We start from the raw sequence: 21,752 nt of genomic DNA on the forward strand, positions 1-21,752 counted from the left end.
AAAGACTGGCCTGATGGCCACAAACTAAATGTCACTCACCTTTGTCTTACCATCAGAAAATGATTTTATTTATTTCAGTAAAAAGATCTTTTAACAACCTTTTTTCTTTTTTCTTTTTCTTTTTTTTTGGTGAAAAACATTGAAAAGTAAGTCAAGTTGATTTCAAAACAAACTATGACACAATGAAATTTATATATATGTGCCAGTACAGGATGAAAGTAAAGGCAACAATACTCACAAGATGTTTAACATGGCCTTGAATTCTTCTGTTAAGTCCTGGCCTGTAACATAGCCTAGTAGGAAACAAAAGACATATTATACATATTGTGTCTTAATATTATACTTATTATGATATACTCATTATGAGACTTCTGAGTAAAGAGTTGTTGAACCCAAAGTCATATGGTTTGAATTCAACAGCTGCCCGTCAGGAGAAAGATGAACTCCAGGTGGTAAGTTCATGGCTTTCTTTAACGTCTCCTATTATGAAATATCTAACCTGTAGCTTTGTCACAGGTTTCTATTTGGGCTCATCTTCCACAAGAATATAAACATTAGCATCTTTTCCTTTGTCTGTTTGCTTATTCAAGACTAGTTTCAAAACCTCATATGGAGATAAACTCTCAGATCAAAAGACAGTTACTGAATATAGTTTTCCTGCACTAATAAAATTCTATGAAATATAGTCAGTAATTTTCCTGTAGAAATATCTCTGGCCTTTATGTACATTTTTCAGAGCTTGATGAGGGAGTTAGTTAAATTATTGTTTACAGATGTGTTTAAAAGATGTCCCACTTCGGAAATAATCTTTTTCTATTGACCAAGTGAAGAATGATAGAGAAGATCCCCATTCTTATCTGTCACTATAGTAATTTTCCCCCCAGAAAACTAGCTACTGGGTACGTTGTCTATCATTTGCAAGGGGAATCATCATGACCTGTCCTTGGCAATCCACATTTGGATGGTGCAGTAGAACCAGCCTCTTGCAAAGAGAGAGAGAATGAATGTTTACACAAATATTCTTCCAAACTGAACATCTGAGCCAATGTCACACCAGGGCAAAGCACCTATGTCACTGGTAAAATGCATGTTAAAATTTTCTCTAATGAGAGTGAGGAGAAGTCAACCTAGAAATAGTGGTAATACAAATCACAGAGAATTGGAAACAATTTAAAAATATGTCTTTGACCAGTGAGGAAATAAAATGGTGTTATACAATTCTTGATGATAGTAACATTATACTTGTATTACTTTAATAGAATGAATCCAAGTAAATATTTAAGGAAATCTGATGGTGGTAAAGAATGAGTAGGGGCGGAGAATTTTCAAAGAAAAAGAACTTGTTTCTTTAGTAAATATTTGCAGAGTTAACATAAAGTGTATCTCCATTTTTATCCTCTTAACCTTTCTCCTTTTCCGTTTCTTATCTAACTCAGGCCCTTCTACCATTCCTTTCTTTTATTTTATCACTAAACATTCCTAGTTATTTTTTTTTTAACTCAAACTTCTGAATTGAAAGGGAAACATATTGCAAAGCTCCTTCCAGTGGAAGAACATCTAAAATTAGCATTCCCTTATCAGAGAGGGACAGTGATAGAATATTAAGAAATACTCCTATGGGAAGTTGGAAGTTGAATATGGGCAGCATGGGGATAGTTGTATCTAACCTCAACTAACTCCACAGAGGGGAACTGTTTACATTAGCAGCATTCACATATAAAACTAATTCTTTCAAACCTTACACATGACTTTCGCACCAACACTTCTGCACCTACTTCTACTAACTCTAACACTAATCTTACTGCTCCACTGGGTCTGAAATCCATTGCAAAGACCACACAGATCTTGCAGGACTCTACTTAAAGTTGTGGGGTTTATCAGGGAAACTAAGAAGCTACAATTCAACGTGGCAGTAAGATACAATCAAACAGTTTCTTCAGTGCACCCTTTCACCTTCAGCTTCATGGCTTAGGTCAGTGTTATAAAGTTTCCTCAGTCCTGTCAGTTTATAGAACATTCTGTCACTCCTCCAGCAAGCCTGGATGAAGGCCTTTCTCTGGTTCCATACGGCAATACTCCTGAGTCATCTCTGTCTCATGTTTTCTTGTGCTCTCCTGAGGTTAAGAGTGCAGTCAGGAAATCAAAAGATGAATTTCATTGAGAAAATCTGCTGTCATGGACCTCTCCAGAGTGCTGAAGAGCAACAATGTCAGTCTAGATACAAGGGTGCACCTAATCCCGGCCATGGCCTTCTCAATTATTTGTTACACTTCAGAGAGTTGAACAATGAAAGATGACAGAAGAATAGATGCCTTCAAGTTGTAGTGCTGGAGAAGAGTCCTGAACATACTGTGGATGCCAAGAAAACAAATAGGTCTGTCTTGGAGAGAGAGTGAAACCAAGTCTCTCCTTGGAGGCTAGGATTTTGAAGCTCCACCTCACTTACTTTGGGCATGTGGCCAGGAGAGATTGTTTCTTGGAGAAGGACATCATGCTTGGAAGAGTGGATGGACAGCGCAGGAGAGGGAGATCCCGGATGAGATGGATTGATACAGTAACTGGGGCGATAGGGGTTGGTGTGTCGGAATTAGTGAGACTGGCTCAGGACAGGGAAGGGTTCAGAGCTGCTGTACATGGGTTGCTATACATCGCAGGTGACTCAACAGCAAATAACTATAACATACGATGACATGTTTGGAAGCAGGAGGGTCATCCTCTTCCTAAACAGCATGCTTCCGGAAACTATGAACTTTGATAAATGTCAATAGTTTTAGAGGGGCTTCACGCCATTTGTTTATAGGATTTCTATGGATCATGTTCTAACTGAAAGCAATCAACAACAACAAAACTCCTGAGGTTGCTGTTCTTCTCTTTTAAGTACTGATCTGACTGGTGCAGGAATCTCTGGCCCTGAAGGACACACACTAAACTCTGCTTCCTCTTCTAGTAGTTAGATTGTCCTTTTCTGCTGCTAACTTTGATCAATTTAACTTGGTGAGATGGGAGAATGGACCAATTCCATAGTTATTCTTTTATACACACCCTATTCCCACGCATGTGGTGAAAGTCAAAGTTCATTGCTAGAAAAGCCATTTTGAACATTCTTAACACATAAGTGCTGTAGAATGAATTTTCCTATGTCTCTCAATGCTTGTAACATTTGAACATTTTTCCATACTAACCTTTGTTCATGAGGTTCTGTGTTAACCGAATTATGCAAGAACTAAGTTCTAAAAGATGCATTAGGGCCCCTTACCACCCAGACAACTTCCTGCTTTTCTCTAACTTCATCTCACTTATTACCCCCAAGTTAATACCTGAACTTCCTCTCATTCTTTCCTCTGTTAAAGTTTGGGCTCTTTCTCTTCATTGTTTCTGTGTGTAGTATGGTCCAAATAAAACATTTGACACTTCAACTCATCGTTTCAAATTAGGGCTTCAAATAGATATAATTCTCTTATTGCCATTGAGTTGGAACTGACTCATAGTTGATTTTCTAGTGGGTTTCAGAGCTTATCAATTACATGAAATGAGATTTCTTCTGTTTTCTCCCACAAAGCCATTGGTAGATTTGAACTATTAGAAAGGCGCAGGCTTTGGAATATCCGAATAACTCTCTATAAAGGATGTCAGCAGAACTCTGATGAATCATATGTTTGCAGATATCAATTTTCAATATTCTTTAGTATAACAAATATATCCTAATATACTTTAGGTCCTGCTAGATACACAAGATTGATTTTAACCATGGCAACGGGATTTATAAACTTTATTAGCAATAATTCTAATACAGTATTAAACTCACTGTTAATTCTCTAAAAAATCAAGAGAAAGTATTATGACTGTCATTTTTTTAAAATTTTTCTCATAAAGAAGCTTAAGATTGTTGTTAGGTACCATAAGTTGAGTATGACTCATAGTGACCCTATGAACAAGAAATATGAACCCTGTTCTATCCTGCACCATCCTCATACTTCCCAACACACAAGAGTCCATTGTGGTAGTCGTCCTATCAATCCACCGGGTCAAAGGTCTTCCTCTCCTTCACTGAGCCTCCACCCTTCCTAGTATTATGTCCCTCTCCAAGGAAAAGCACCTCCTAGCAACATGCCCAAAGTATGTAGAAGATAAAATAATTCTTTCATGGTCGCATTTTGTTTATATGACAGAGTAAGTATTTGTATTTAGAATTTCTGAATCCAAAACATACTTGTCAGGAAAATTGTAGCATTGCTTGAAAGTTCAGTGATTGTATAATAACTTATAAATAATAAATACTTCCACTACATTTTACATGTATGGTGTGTGTATATTGTTGTTGTTGTTGTTGTTGTTGTGTACCACAGAGTCAGAACAGATCCATGGTTGAACCTGCAGCAGGTTTTCGGAAGCACGCACACTCATATACTCTCACTTTTGCAAGCATAGGGTGGAAAGAAAATGTTTAAAAAGACCTTCTTTGCATTTTCTCTCCATATCCTCTTCATTTCCATTGGGTTACTTTTTAAACCTTTCTCATTTTTTTTTTCTCCTTTAAGTATGTACTAATTCATTTGTTATTTTTATCTTTGAGTTGACCTAAAATATCTGGTTGGAGAAAATTTTCATTTCCCATTGGGAAGCTAAAATAAATATCTCTATAAATGCCCAAAATCCAAAGACAATATAGGTTTATTTGTAGGCTAACAAAAGACATCCTACTGCTTTTTTTTTTTTTTCAGAACCAGCTACTAATCATTTTAGAGATATGAAATATTCAGAAACTTCATGCTGCAGAGCATGTTGAATATTGAAAAGTTTTTGATACAATACTTGGAAACATATTTCCCTCATAAATAATTTCCCACTCGTGGGTTACAAGAGAGCTTTCTCTTTGCCCAGCATGACACAGTCAGAATTTTTCACTGAATGTCTTTCATTGTGAATAAGAAAAAAAAATATAAAGTTTCAATTTATACATGTCCTTGGGGAATGGACTGTTTCCAATAAATTCATTTTTGATAATGCAAAGTGAAATAGAAATCATTTTATTTGTTGCTAATTCTATGTAGTTATTGGATGCCATTCAGTCAATTCTGACTCAGCATCCAATAAAGCTGAATAGAGTTCTCCCTAGGGTGTTCAAGGCTATAATCTTTCTATAATAAACAACGATGGATAATAGTAACAAATTCTCTAGCTTTATCTCCTATAAAATGGCATGACCTACTTTACAGATATGTTAGTGATTAGAGGAGAGGTGGTTCTTTTTACTGATGTTAGATATCATTGAGTCGAGTTCAACTCCTAGCAACCTTGTGCACGACAGAATGAAGTAATTCCTGATCTTACAGCCTCCTCTGTCTCCATTGTGTGTAAGCCCGTGGCTGTAGCTATGTCAATCCATCTCATTGAGGGGCTTCTCTCTCACCGATCCTTTATTTGTTCAAGTATGACATCTTTTAAAGGAGACACTCTACACAGTCAGAGAAACTTTTCTAGAAATATCTTTAGAAATGATCCTTGAAAGGAGCAGGTGTGAATCAGCATTCTTCTCAGTCCTCACTATGCAGTTAAGAGAGAATTAGAAACTGTGGTAGTGTAATGGCTATGTGATTGGCTGCTAACTGAAACATCAACAATTTGCCTTCACCAACTGATCCATGGGTTGGGGGCGGGGGAGACCTGGAGCTCTACCCTCAGAAAGATTATTGTTGCTATGTACCGTTGAATCAGAACCAATGCATAGCTGACCCTCTAGTAGATTTTCGGAGGCTGCAAATTGAACAAAAAGAGATTATCCATATTTCTCTCACAAAGCAGCTGATGGATTCAAGCTACTCACTTTTAGGTTGGCGGTTCAACTCCTTATCCACTAAGCCACCGAGCTCCCAATAGCACTTCAATGTCCAAAGGTCACTAAAGGGCAGGGTAGGTTAAGAACTTAATTATACACAATACCAATATTTATTTCTTCCTGATTCATTCAAAAACACAAGCAGTACACCAGGAAAGACTATAGAAAGTTAAGACTCAGGGATACGACAGTACAAGAGGTTCTAGGGTCTACAGAGGAAGTGCTTCCTCAGACAAGAAAATATTCTAGAGTATTTGCAAAAAAGGTCTAGAGAAAAGTAGAATGGAAATGGGGCATTCATTTAGGAAAGTCTAAAAGTAAGCTAAAATTGAGAGGGAAAAATACATGATGTAGGTCAATGCAGTAAGAAAGGGGACGATAATTATAAGAATTATCCTTCAAAGGAAGAAATTAGTGGATTACTGGCAATATAAAGAGGGAGAAGGTCAGGTCCACAATGACTGGTTTCTCAAGCATTTGTCTTTAGGGAAATGACTGTTAATTAACCGAAGGAGGAAAACGGAACTAAGAAGTTAAGACTTGAAAGGAGTGGAGGGTAGGAAAGAAATTGAAATAATTTAATAATTTAAATAATTTAAGTATAAGGATGAGGGGCATCCAAGAGGAAATTTATAATTTAGCTAGTATTAATGACGAAGGTGTACAATAGAAAAATCACAACAGTTTGGAGAATCACTTACAGAAGGGTAAGGGCTGCAGCTTCTACTAGAGAGAATTGGATGACAATGTTTCAGAGAGAAAAACTGAAGGAAAAAACAAGACATTTGAAAAACTGACTTTAGGATAAATTCACATTTTGAGAAGGATAAGTGAAGATGTCCATAAGGTAGGGAAACAATGTTAGTGTAATTGTTCAGAATTTAGAAGTGAGAAATTTTTCAAACAAGAGGATTTTAAACTACTATACTCCCTTGATTGAAACATGCCATGTAGTTTTGGGTTTCTCCCAATATTTTATTATTAAAAAATACTCCCAATACTTTATTATTATTAAAGAATATTAAGTACTTTCAAGTTGTGCAACGTATCCTGATATGTCTAGAATTTAAATCCTATACTTCTTAATATCAACTATTTCTTTTTCTGCGTATTTTTTCTCTACCCATGGATCTTAATTTTTATATATTTTGAGGGAAGTTACAGCCATCAATTCATTTTATTAATAAATAATTCAGCAAGTATATAAATAGGAAACAGGAATGGCATCCACTTCTATAAAAAAAACTTGCCTCCAGAAACTCTATGAACTTGGAGAAAAGATGAAAATTTTGTGTTCAAGACTTTTGTTCATAGGGCATAGGGTCGCGATGGGTTGTCTATGACTCAACAGCACTTTAAAACAACCAAGTATATAAAAAGATGTAGTTGCCTTTGATGTGTATTGTCATGGTATTTTTCAGTTGTTTTCTATGCATCTAAGAATTGTGCAGAGAATAAGGATAACTTAAGAAGATTTAATGCCTTTAGTTTGTGGTATTGGCAAAGAGTCTTGATTACCTCATGAACTATCAAAAAACAAATAAGTCTTATCACTATTTAATTTGGGAGGGACTGGAAAGTATTATGCTAAGTGAACTAACTCAGTACCATAAGGACTACTAGTGTATAAAACCATTATTGTCGAACTAGAAAGATAGCTAGTAAAACATATATGAAGATTCAAGGGGGAAGAGGAGGAGAGCAGAGGGGTGAGGATGGCTGGGAGGGGGGTTAATCATAGGGTTGCACAATTTGATTGGTGGAGGAAGGGTTGAATAAAGGAGATGGGAAAGATTTGGTGTGAAAAATAATGTATATAAACTTTGTCAGTAAACCACTATAATAAATTATTTAAGAAAAACAAAAGCAAAACCAACAACCCAAATATATCTTGGAAAAAGTGTGTCCAGAATGCTTGTTAGAGACTAGGATGGGAGAAATGCATCTCCCACTCTCTGGGCATGTTATCAAGAAGAGGAAAGTAGTTGGGAAAATGTAACATGCTGAGAAAAGTAGAGTATCAGAAAAGGAGAAGACCCTCAAAAAGATAGGCTATGAAAACGTATTCAAGTATGGTGGAATTCACGAGGATGACGGAGGGTAAAATCTTTTCTTCTTTTTGATCATAATGAGTTCTGATGGACTCAATGGATCATAACAACAATAATGGGTGATTTCATGTCATCATTTTAAGAGAAAAAAAGAAAAATATTAGTATACAGTTAATCATAAGAAGATCCTTCCTTATTTAAGGAATATTTCTGTAAACTTTAGAACTAAAGGAATATTGAATTCAACAGAGAGGTTTGCAGTGTGGAGACAGATGACTGGTAAATGCCCGATTAAATAAACGGATGAAGAGGAAAAGGAGTAGGTATAGAGCACTCTTAGTGTTACAGAAGCCAAATGACTTCTTAGGAACACAAAACACCTCAATTGCTCCAAGTATGATGCATTCAAACTTGTTACTTCTTGTTGTAAATAGAGCAGGAAAAGTTGGAAATTGAAGAATGAATTGAACAAAGAAGACAAATGTCCTTCTTGTAACCAACTATCTGACAATGATCTGGAATGTCCTTGAAGTTAGCTAAAATATATTTTACCTTTGAAATTGTGTCAAACAAACAAACAAACACAGGAGGTCAATGTAGACCGTTTAGAGAGAACAGAGAGGTGTGATATCACCATTCATAAACTTGAATTGTGGGAGTCTGCCAACTGTTTGGAGTTTGTTGTTTTTGATTTTTTAAAATGTGTTCATCCTGAAAACCACAGAGTGCCCACAAGAGGAAGTATGCTATTTAAAGCTGTTCTTATGAATCCATGTCACATTTCCACTGATGACTTGTCTCAATAATTTTTTCTATGAGTTATTGAAATCAAGAAGAAGCAGGAACAGTCAGAATTGAGTTCAAACTCTCTGTGGCTTCTTTTCTATTATTGTCTTGGTAAAACTATACACAGTAACATACACATTATATCGATAATTTCTATATATTTGGTTCTGTGACACTAATTATATTCTTGAAACGGTATAATCTTTATCACTGTCCATGTCCAAGTTCTGATCTCACCATTAACTTAAACTAGCTGCACTCCTAAGCTTCTTAGCTCCCGGGGATACTGCAGAACAGTCTCTGTCACATGATTCACCACTTCTGAAAACTTTCTGGAAGGTCAGCTATGACTCAGTTCTGACTCAATGGTACAAAACAACAAGCTTCTTAGTTAAACTTGTAAGTTGTTGTCATCAATTTGATTTCACATAGACAATTGTTTAGATGAACTCAATATTCAAGACAGGCGTACTTTATTAGTTCAACCAAATTGCTTTGTTCAAAGACTTCTGAAGATAGTTTTGGTTTAAAGTTTAAAGATTATTTGTAGGGCAATAGTTTCACTGGTCTGTTCAGCATCAATTACTCTACAAAATCTGACTTCCACAGAGAATTTTAAATTGTGTTCAATGTCCTCTCCTTTTTTGGATCAAGATTCTTCTCAAGAATTCTGATGAAAAAAAATTGCATAATTGTAGCCAGGTATTGTCCAATTTTTATCTTTGCAAAGTAGGCAATTTTACATGGAGACACAAGACATGCATTTTATGTCCTCCTCAAAGCCCCGATTCTCTTTATTCTTTTGCTGCCCCTGTTGAAAGGAAACCAATTATTGTATCTTGGATGGTTGCTTTTCTTAAGCTTCTTCTCCTTGATCTTGTTTGCCTCAATCTTGTTGCCAGGTAACAGATTCCAATAAAGTATGATGCCAATCATACTATCTATGACTGGAGCAGATCTTACAGATGACTTTTCAAATTAGATTATATTTCTGTCCTTATACACTCCTTATATATCTTTTGATGAAATAACTGCTTATTAATCTAAGCTCCCTCTAAATACGACTATAAGGCTCTCTCTTGCCAAATATAAATAGTAAAATAAACCCCCTTCTTGTACAGAGGTTTTCCATGGATTCAAAATGACCTGTAAAGATACTTGCATTTCTAACACAGTTGAGCACTTTCTTGCCTTGAATATTTATTTTGAAATCTGTGCTATTTTAGGCTCTTTCTCATGCACCAAATGAATCTAGGACTTTGATTCTAACATGCAAATTATAAGGACAACAAAATACAAGTGATTTAAACTAGGAAAGTGTTTATAACTGGGGCTAATAGATCTTAGTCTTATTTCAGTGGAGGAATTAAATTACAATTTTATGATTACTTTAATTATTCAAGCAAATAAACCTTATGACTTAGATAAAGAAAAATCTGGGACAAATGTCTGCGTCAGATTTGAGACGCATTCCACAAAACTAAAGCCTTTCCTCTATAGAGCTAATTTATTAACAAAAAATCCTATTAGTATGAAAACATTCCTTGTACCATTCCAGTACTTCTAAAAATGTAACCCAAGAAGAAATAGTATAATATACTAACATTCAATAATGAAATTATTGGATCATTTTGTAGCACGGGGAGATTTTGGACTATGCGTGATGGCTCTTAATGTCTCACTTGGGGTTTGTGAAGAAAGGAGGTTATGAGGGATAGTGTTTCATGAGCAGAAGCATCTCAAAAGAAAACCCATGTGCAAAACCTAGAAAAATAACCAAAGATAACATTTACCTTACTCAACCAAAGCAAGCTCTAAAACCATGTACTGCAGACAGAAAAAGTTGGTAAACAAAAATTGGTTCACCGCTAAGACAAAAAAATGATATAATACTCATGTGAGATCAAGAGCGGGAAAATAATAGGAATATATTTCTTTACCACTTTTCTTTTTTTCCCCCCTTCCTCTCTTTCATTGCTCAAATAGGGCCATATTTACATGTACTGGGGTTAATACTTCAGTCTAACTTCTCAGAGAGAAAGAAATTAATCCTTAACTGATATTTCGGAGTGGAGAATGAGGCAGCCAAGCAGCAAAAGTGGATCGGAGAAGCACGTTAATATTAACGTCAAAAGCCTTCTACATATTGCCCCTCGATTTGCCCTCTTTACTCCATTCCTGATACAGCCTCATCTAACATTTCTCACCAAGGATCATTTTATTTGGGAGAATCTTTTGGAGGGAGATACTAGCAGGAGTCTGCAGCTGATCTTCATATATTATGTACCTAATGAGCAGATGAAATGTTTAATAACTGTAGTGTGAAAATAAAGCTTAAAACGGTAAATTCCTGCTGAGGCTGCTTCTCTCCATCGGACGCAGACTGCTGACCCAGCTCCGAACCTTCACATCCTTCCTGTTTCTCCCTTAGTGCCTCCTGCTGAGGAAAGTAACATTAAACCACACTGATGCTCAATTCATTAGTGGGCTAACGCTGTAGTATCAGTTATTTAGCACATTAACATCAAGTTTCTACCTAAGGTCATTTGAAACCCTTCTTCAGCATGCACCCTGGGTAGGATGAATTCTACAGTGACTTGAGGGGAAGCATTTGAAAATTTCAGTCTTATCATTACTCATGAATCAAGGAGCTAAATGGTGTTCAACGGTACATTTGAATTTTTTTTTTAAAAAAAGCAATTATTAACGTGACTTTTCATTGAGTTTTAATGTAAAATAATAGTACGTCTTTTTGAGAAAGCAACTGTTTAAGATTCCAATTATTGTGATTTATAAACTAAGAATTTGCTGGAAAGTTCTTTGTATTCATTTGTACCAATGGATTAACTAATGGCTCCTAAATTTTAAGCATAGGAAACAAGTCCAAATGAAAAGACAAGCAAGATAGGAGAACTACTTTACTCTTCCTTATTCAATATGTATCACTAAAAGGAATCTTGATTAAATAGGTGAGCCCTTGGAAAGAAATCAAAATCTAAAGAAAGTAGGCTAGGTCACGAAATATAATAAATTGTGTCTTTTAAATCCCATTCTAAAACTCTTCCCCCAGGTTTAGTTTTTAACTGAGGATTTATTTGACATATGTGGAGTTTGTTGTTTAGACCCCTTTTATTTTGCTGTCATGGGGTATGTGGAAATAACCCTTTTCACAAAAGTTAAAAATCCTTCGTGAAGTAAGTCAGCTTAATCTTCAGGATCCATTTCCCAAAATGGAGTTGGTTTTCTTGGTTACACTCAGAAAATCATTCTTCACTATGGAAATAATGCACACATAAACTTGACTGCCAAATTAAAATAGCTGCTAGGAGTTATGTAAGGGGTGAACTTCACTTTTGTTTCTTCTTTTCTTTGACTTTGACAGAGCTCATAGAAGTTTTGTTGACATTGTGCAAGTTAGATCAATTTTCAACATAAAAATAGTTCCCCAAGACAAAAAAATAAGCATGAAGCTCACTACGTAGGCCATTCCTTATCTCTATGAAACAAGAAAATGTCAACATTTTTTATCCTTTTCTACATTACTTAAGTCTAATAACTAAATATGTAACAGTTTAATACTTAAATATGTAACAGTTTAAGACCTCAATGCCTTTTGAATTGGTATTTCTATTAGTGCTGTAATAATATAGCCTGGTGGCAGTCCTCCAGTGTGACAATGTATCAGAAGGCTAAGCTGAGATTCTCAGGATATTGAAGACAGTCCATCCTGGAGAAGAACCACACCGCGAACAGGTGGCACAGGGATTCAGCAACAAACTTGGTTTGTAAACTAGCTTCAAACAGCAGGCGAAAGAGGACAGATTGTATGTGAGGACACATAGCAAATCCAAGTAATAATCTACAACTGAAATTCAATTATGGATAATCTAATGAGCGAGGGGAATCAGTACAAACTATCTCCAACAGTAACAATCTGTCTGCCTGCTTGTGAGAGGTAGCAAGATAATTATCAGTGAAGTATCTTCCCAAATTCCCAACCAACAGTAACCAATCCCAATGCCAGCTAACTATAGTTTTGTCATTAAACATGGTCCATACAGTAAGACTCACTGTTTCATATAAAGATATTTGTTTAGTGTATATGATGTTAAAGAAGGGTCTAGACTTTAGTAAAGTCACAGGGAAGAGATGAAGCAACATGACCCTGTGGGTATAGTCTGAAATAAAGACAGAAGCAAGTTAACACATTATAATTTCTGAGTGCATTCATGAAGGAAAAGGCATGTGTTGGTTCTTTGAGAAGCCATGCTTTACCAATATGTGCTTAAATAATAAAGTGGGAAACACTGAAGCTTCCCAATCCAAAACATATGGGAGGAAGACTTAATATACACCCAAGAATAAGAGTTTCAACTTTGCAACATACGATGTTTTAATGTAATATTTGTAATATTTGTTCCATCTTTCCTGAAGGGCAATTTTAAGATCACAGTTGCCTAATTGGATGATAAAGCAATCCTGGGAAATTTCCTTTGAGTGTTGTCCTTAATTCCTCTCTCATGAAAAATATTTAAAACCTGCCCCAATCAAATCCACAAATAATGAATGTTAGGAGATGACATTTTTCTCCCATACTAAAATTGTATTGAGATGAGTTCTCCTTTGATACCTTGGGCTCATGTTACCTTGGTGTTTTCTCTCGCAAAATAAAGAGATGTCACCAGGTGAGTGCTCGGGAGCTCAGTTCCTGTGCTTCTGTCAGTGGTACCTGAGAAGAAGGTGATCGCTACACACTTCCACACACCATGTGGCCTTTGAACCAAGACAATGCCTTCAATTCTTTTTGTAAATGCAGTGTATTGGGCATTGTTCAGCACTCAGTGGGTTCTGAATGTAGACCTGTTGCCCAGACACTAGAGAAAAATCAGTTACTATAATCATCTTCATCCTAATGGTTTTGAGATATGTAGGGTGTTTTTTTTTAACTTTTATTTTATTATTTGTGTGTGTGTGTGTGTGTGTGTGTGTACCGTCAAATCAGATCTGACTGATACAGGAGATTATCCCTCCTTCGCCGGCAGAGCATCTGGTGTATTCGAACCATGCACCTCTGGGACTGCAGTGCAGCTTCTTGCCACTAGGCCACCAAAGCGCCCGAGATATGTACTTTTTATGGTGAACATGTATATTACTGTAATAACACAAGTGGAGAAGATGTAGTATAATACACAATTGATGCATCTAAGTATTTAGGCCCCTGGAATAAAATAAACAATCCAAATGATGCATTTTTAGTGAAAATCTAGGCCATGCCTAGGAATTTTGTTTTCATATGGGCCAAGTTGCTCCAAACCAAAACAAAACAAACAAACAAAAAAACACAACCAAATAGTAAAGCAAATTGTTAGGTGCTATCAAGTCAACTATGACTCATAGCAACCCTAAGAAATGGATCCGAACCCTGCCAGATAGTAGGAACTGACATAGAATGTTGTTGTTGTTGTTGTTGTTGTTGTTACCTGTTATCAAGTTGGAACAAACTCATAAGTGACCCTTTAGTGGGTTTTCAGAGCCTGTAAATCACATGAGATATTATTCATCTTTCTCTCTTGAAGCAACTGGTAGATTTGAACCACCTGCCTCTAGACTGGCAGAACAATTCCTTAGCACTAAGTCACATGCCTCCTTTACTAAAGGAATCTTTAGTATCATGTTTCCTAATATAAAATATGCACAATCAAGTGTTCTGGGATTCCCACTCTTTTCAGAGTTAGCCACAGTGTGTTGTGATTCATGCTGTCTAATGCCTTTGCATAGTCAAGGAAACACAGATAAACATTCCTTGGTTATTCTCCTCTTTCAGCCAAGATCCTTCTAACATTAGCTACAATGTCCCTTGTATCATGGCCTGTTCTAAACCCAGCCCACACTTCTGGAAGTTCTCCATTGATGTGCTATCCTAATTGTTTTTGGATAATTTTCAGTAGAATCTTGCTGGCCTGTGATATCAATGATATTGTTTGATAATTTTCACACTCTGTTGGGTCACCTTTCTTTGGAATGGGAACAAATCTAGATCTCTTCCAGTCAGTTGGACAGGTCGTTGTCCTTCAAATTTCTTGGCACAACTTGCTGAGCACATCCAGTACAGGGTCTGTCTCTTTGTTGAAATATGTCAATTGGTGTGCTGTCAATTCTTTGGACCTTGTTTTTTGCCAATTCTACAAGGAGGCAGTCATCAGAACAGACCAAGGAACATGATTCAAAATTGGGAAGGGTGTATGCCAGGGGTATGGGTCCTATCTCCATACTTTTTCAATCTATATGCAGAATAGATTATTTGAGAGGCTGGTCTATAAGAGGAGAAATGCAACATCAGGATTGGAGGAAGACTCATCAACATTTTGCGTTACACTGATGACACAACCCTTTTTGCTGAAACTGAGGAGGATCTGAAGCACTTGCTGCAGAAGGTCAAGGACTGTAGCATTCAATATAGATTGAAGCTCAACATCATGAAAACAAAGATTATCACCAATGGGCCTATTGATCACATCATGATAGACGATGAAGAGTTTGAGATCGTTAACAGCTGGTCTGCTTGGCTCCACAATCAACACTTTTGGTACCAGCAGCCAGGAAATTAAAAGATTAATTTCATTGGGAAGGTCAGCTGTTGGAGACCTCTCCAAAGTACTGAAGAGCAACGATGTCAGTCTGGTGACTGAGGTGTGCCTCATCCAGGCCATGGTATTTGCAATTACTTGCTATGGGTCAAGAAGCTGAATAATGCCTAGAAATGATAGGAGAACTGATGCCTTTGAGCTGTGGTGTGGAGAGGAGTATTGAATTGTTCAGAGTGACAGTACAACATAGCTCTTCCAATCTTGCCCCGTTCTCACCATCTGCACTGTGCTTTACCAATTGTAGATGACTGGGTCAATCCATCTCATTCAGAGTCTTTCTCTTTTTTCATTTACTTTCTACTATACTCGAAAAAGTGGAGAGTCAGTGGAAGAAAGGATGACCCTTGATGAGATAGGTTGACCCAGTGACTGCAGCAATGAACTTGAGCTTGGTGGAGAAGGTAAGGATGGTGCAGGGTAAGACAGGGTTTTGGTCTGCTGCCCATAGAGTCAAATGGAGTCATAGTGGACTCAACAGTACATATTAGCAACTACTGCTTTACCTTCTTTCCCCAGAGATTGACTCCTCCTGATAACATGCTCACAGTGTAAGAGATGATGTTTAAATATCTTTTCTTCTAAGGAGTGTTCTGGCTTCCTTTCCTCCCAGACTGATTTGTTTGTACCTTTGGCAGTACTAGCTTTATAGGACTGATCCATCCTGATAGCATGCTCAAGGATTAAGAGATGACATTTAAACATCTTTTCTCCTAAAGAGCATTCTGGTTCTATTTCTTCCAGGATTGATTCGTTTGTTCTTTTGGCAGTCCTTGCATTATAGCACTTTAAGTTTCAAGTCTACTTTGGTCTTATAAGAGCTACAGGTTTGTGACATTCATGCCAAGTTTTATATTTGTGTTTCCTTAAGGAACACGGTAGGGAAAATAGTTTAAACCAATGATGAAGTTTCTTAGTGTTTTGGCTTTTACCTTTAAATTAAGAACTTAGTTATAAAAAACCATGCACTAAATAGTTTCTATTTTCATATTAGGGAACTTGGACTGCATGGTCCATAGTGAGTCACACTGCTAGCTCTAAGGTTTCTCTGATGGTTCAAATCCACCAGCTGCTCTGAGAGTCAAAGATTAACAGTCTCCTCTCATTCAGTTTACAACCTTGGAAAGACTGTTGTAAGTCAGAACTGACTCTATGGAGCTAAGAGAAAGAAAAAGACTCCAATTACTTAGTCTTTGCATGTTCTTTTCCATTGCTTCTCTGAAATTCATATGTTTGCTGACTGGGTGATAAAGATAGGTGTGATGAACCTGAACTTGTTCAGTAGCATGAGGTAGGTCTTGATGTAAACTCCTACTTGAGCATGTACTTTGAGAAATGTGCTGGCATGAACATGCTCTGGCGTCTCTATATGTAAACAGGGATGATAATAGTTAAAAGGGTTAATTTCACAATAAAATAACAATAATGTTAAGCACAAGGGTTATTAGTACATAGAAGAATAATTGCATTAAATAAAATATACTTAAATAAAAATCACATTAAACGATTAATTGTGCTAGGTAGATTTGCTGTCAGGGAACTTTCCAGAGTACTGAGAAGCAACGATGTCAGTCTAGAGACTAAGGTGCTCCCTATCCAGTCCATGGTTTTCACAATTACTTGCTATGAATCAAAGAGCTGGATAATGACTAAGGATGATAGAAGAAGAATTGATGCCTTTGAATTGTGGTGCTGGAGAAGGTCATTGAACATACTATGGACCACCAAGAAAACAAATTGGTCTGTCTAGGGTAAAAGCAAGTTTCTCTTTGGAGGCTAGGATTTTGACATTCTGTCTCACACACTTTGTGCATATGACCAGGAGGGACCGATCCTTGGAGAAGGACATCAGGCTTGGAAGGGTGGAGGGACAGCACAGTAGAAGAAGAGTCCAGATGAGATGGGTTGATACAGTAACTAGGACAATGGGGGTAGATAGGTTGGACTCAGTGAGACTGGCTCAGGACAGGCCAGGCTTCAGATCTATTGAACATAAGGTCACTGTGAGTCACAGGTGACTTGATGGCACATAACAACAACAACTAAAACACAGACATAGCTTACAGCAGACAGAAAAGCCATCTGGCAGAATCTCAGCAGTTTCTCAAATAACTTTCAGGAGCAGTAGAATGTCTCTTATTGACGAAAAGCAATGCTGATGTACTCAGAATTATATTACTTTTTTCCCCTCAGAAGAGAATTAGTAAAGATATTCCATCATCTTGGACCTGAGCAATGTTATGTTACTGTAATATCGAATTCTCATTTGTAGACTAGAGCAGCCACCTTTCTGAATGTTGCAAATCTCTCTTGCTCCTGTTATACAATTTAGGGCTGATTTAGGTAGTTTAGTACAGAGATTGCTGGCCCAAAGCTGAGACTGGCACCAAATGAGCTTGCCTGGCATGATGAAAAATCCAGAGCTTCCAGGCACGCTTCCCAAGGTGATGTGAAACCACTTGAAATTACATACGACTAGTGGAGCTTCATCTGGGGAGGCCTAATCAGAATTTGTCTTCCACTCAGTGGAAATAAAATGAGTCCATTCATTGTGTCAGAATCTGTCTCTCTGATGCAGAATGAACAATAACCCCAAATCAATGCCAACTGCTGGATTTGGCTTACAGGCTTGAGCGATTATTCCCCAGAATGTTTTCTATATCAATTGTATCACACTGTGTCTTCTATTTCAGGACCTACTCTTCCCAAGACCCATGTTAAAACAGCCTCTCTTGGTTTGGCTGGAAAGGCAAGATCCCCATTGCTTCCTGTGTCTGTGCCAACAGCCCCTGAAGTGTCTGAAGAGAGCCACAAACCATCGGAAGACCCAGCCAGTGTAAGAGCATCCCTGAAATCCACACGGCAGCAAAGGAAGCACTGAGTGTTGGCGCGCTGGGTCGTCCCAGCCAACGCGCATGCTCAGTCGACTGCCGCCCTTGCTGTTCATATTGCTGTTGGGTTTGCGCTATTTTTCTGCAAGTTGAATAATAGAAGCCATAAACTCTAAAGAGGACAAGTAAATTTGGCATTTAGCTAAATAAAATACTAACTTCATAACACAAAAAGCTACAGAATGAGGGACTTTTGTCTCTATTTTAGACAAATCTAGTTCCTCAAGTGTCATCTTCTTTTTGCTGACTCTAAAGTCCCATGAAAGAGCCCTCGTGGTGGAGTAGCTTAAGCGTTGGACGGTTCACTAAAAAAAATAGTCTGTTTGAACCTCTGGGGAAGAAAAATGCAGCAGTCTGCTCCCTTCCAGAATTACAGCCTTGGAAATCACGTGGAGCAATTCTGTTCTGTTCTGTGAGTTACTGTAAATTAGAGTCAACTCGAGGACAGGGGGTATGGGTTTGCTTTGTCTTTTTTTTCTGGGGGAGGAGGATTGACAAAGTCCCATGAGTCTTATACTGTTTATATAAAATAAATAAATACACACACACACACACACACACATGTAGTATAAGCAGTGTAAGTGTCATGGGGTTTGCTATTGCTTGTACATACCATCAAGCTTGAACCAACTTATAGCTGACTTTTCAGCAGGTTTACAGAGACAGCAAATTACACAAGAGGCAGTTGCCCATCTTTTTTCACGGAGCCGTTGATGGATTCAAACCACATGCCTCTGAGCATATGGCAGCCCAGCTCCTTACCACCAAGCCAGGATAAACTCCATGCATCTTAGCGTCATCATGTATGTGTGGTCACTCTAAGTGAAAATGGTGAATCTTCAGCGGTCTTACAGTGAACACGGCAGTAGGAAAAGGCAATGATGAGGAAAGGACATCATATTTACTAAAGGGAAGGAATAGATAGATGATGAGATAGATGATAGATAGGTAGAGATGATAGATAGATAGAGATGATATATTAGAGAGGTGATAGATAGATAGATAGATAGATAGATAGATAGATAGATAGATAGATAGATAGAGATAGATAGATAGTTGTTGTGTGCTGTTGAATCAGAACCAACTCATAACTGACCCTCCAGCACGTTTTCACACAGGAGAAGACTGCTCACTCTTTCTCTCTCTATATGTGGTGGGAGGGGAGAGAGAATGAGAAACAGAGTTGTTGTTGTTGCTATTGTATGCCATAGAGTCTGAATTGACCCATCTTTCTCCCATGGAGCAGTTCCTAGATTCAAACCATGTGCCTTTAGGACTGCAGCATAGCTTCTTACTATTAGGCAACATACACACACACACACACACACACACACACACACACACACACAGTGCGCGAGAGAGAGAGCAAGTGCACCAAAATACACTAAATATATATACAACTCTAATTCATCACCATGAAGTCAAAGCTAACTCATAGCTGGCCTGCCTTCCACTACATCTCCAAGGCTGTAAGTTACGAAAGCTCACCTCTGTCCTGCGGAGCCACTGGTGGATTCAAACTGCCAGACTTGCTCATCCTTTGGGTCGGTGGTGTGACACCTTACAGACCCCACCACCAGAGTTCCCCCCTCCCTGTGAATTATAGTCTCAGACATCCAGTGGAAGGTTAGCTATCAGTCAGTTTCGACTCAGTGGCAATGAGCTAAATTGCTTATATTTATATACAGCTCTAAAATTACCTAGGATGTTTGTTTAGAAAAGAAAGGTTTCTGGGCTCCTTCTGTATTCAGTCAGAAGCTCCAAGGTTTCTGATAGTACAGTATTACCAAGCAATGGAATATTACTGTATTATCATGACCTAGTAATACAGTGTTACTGTGTTATTATCCTGATAATATGGTACAGCCCAGTAACAAATATTACTTACTGTAATATTGATGATGAGTGAGAGATCATAATTTACCAAAATCCAACCTCTTCAATTAATCCACTATGCAAATCATGCTGAGAAGATTCCTAGCACATAAACTCAGAGCAAACAGTGGTTTGGGTGTGAATTTTAGTTACATATAAAAACTAGTTATAATGCTCAGATCTTTCATTAGTCAAGCAAAGCTTGTTAAGCCCCCTCGCGCGCTTGCACGCGCGCACACACACACACACACACAGTGTCTACTTTATGCTACAAAGAGATGACAGGTTTTGTCAATTCTGTTCATATCTTGATTTAGTCTATTGAGAAAGGAATTAGTATATTTGATATGCACCACATTCCAGACCCCAAATATGTCACAAGAGATGCTCAGGAAATCTCGATCATTGTTACTGTTTTATCTCTCTTTCTTGTTCACTGCTATTGGAATTGACTCCTAGCAGACCCTAGATTGGCCTTCGAGGACTGGTTTCTAATGGCACAGCCGGAGATGGTTCTTATATTCCCAGGAGCAGCTGGTGTATTCAAACCTCTACAGGGGCTTGGTCTTTGAACTAGTACTGCAACCCCCTACAAACTACACCACCACAGCTCCCACATCATTTTACAGATGAAGAAAACTCCACCTCAGAGAGGTTCACTGACTTGTCCAAAACACACAGCTCATGGTCGGGGAAAGTTTTTTTGAGACAGGATCTTTTAGGCTCTAAAGGAGATGAAATCAGTCATCATAACCTCTTTTATTGCATCCTCTTCATTCAGTGAATATATTATGACGTCAGTCGGGACCATAGATAGCTATGGGAGCCTTGGGAATACACACAGGGTGAACCAACTAGACAGCGTCCCAACTGTTGAGACAGGAACGCACTGATACTCATTTGCACTAACACTTTTCTCTTGTTCTTCTCTCTGTAGGTATATGAACAAGATGACCTGAGTGAACAAATGGCAAGTTTGGAAGGGCTTATGAAACAACTTAATGCCATTACGGGCTCGGCCTTTTAACACACAGGGCCAAATTGATGAGGCCGATTTCCCGGGAATTTTGCAGCATACCAGTTACCCATAAGCAGCACATCTGTGTCCAAGAACTCCCACCACTGTACAGGTCAACCACTAGGACCACTTGGCTAAGGAAGACCCAGGCATCATTCAGACGGAATAAACAGCTTTTCTTCCATAGGTGTCAGGAGTGTTGAAAATGATGTATATGGGTCCTGAGAGCAAAGCAGAGATGCTTCCATCCACACTGCAGTGAGGAGAGCCCTGTGTCTTTGCCATCGTAAGGACACGCCCTTGTAACCACTGCCTGTGTTTTATTCTGTCAATGTCTGTCGTTTTTGGTTTGGGTTTTGTTTTGTTTTCCCTTTAACCATGTAGGTTTAGTCTGACAAAATGCAAGTGCATTATTTCAACCTGTAGCATCACGCCGTGGTGATCAGTATAAGCTTACTCCTTTGCTTTCAACTTTAAAGTACAAAGCACCCATAGGAATTCTCTGACAACACCAAAGGATTGGATGTCTTCCTGACAGCACAAAGTAGACAAGGCAGCAGATGCCTATGTTTTGTAACTCTGTCACTCATCTTGTATAAGTGGTGGTATTAGCAAGGGGCTGTAAAATTTAACCATTTTAGCAAATACTTT

The 21,752-nt window shown here is 37.9% G+C and overlaps 1 protein-coding gene across 1 annotated transcript in view; it reads left to right on the forward strand.

Moving 5' to 3' along the window:
* DCC (deleted in colorectal carcinoma) overlaps positions 1-21,359 on the forward strand; it is a 1,276,184-nt gene extending 1,254,825 nt beyond the window's left edge. The window contains exons 28-29 of the mRNA XM_006891717.1: positions 18,011-18,153; positions 21,021-21,359. Of these exons, the coding sequence (XP_006891779.1) occupies positions 18,011-18,153; positions 21,021-21,110 (233 nt within the window). The 3' untranslated portion in view covers positions 21,111-21,359. The remainder of the gene's footprint in view (positions 1-18,010; positions 18,154-21,020) is intronic.
* Positions 21,360-21,752: the final 393 nt, after the last annotated feature.

Source organism: Elephantulus edwardii, unplaced genomic scaffold (assembly GCF_000299155.1).
Source record: "Elephantulus edwardii isolate Elephantulus edwardi_28Jun2011 unplaced genomic scaffold, EleEdw1.0 scaffold00103, whole genome shotgun sequence".
Taxonomy (NCBI): Eukaryota; Metazoa; Chordata; class Mammalia; order Macroscelidea; family Macroscelididae; genus Elephantulus; species Elephantulus edwardii.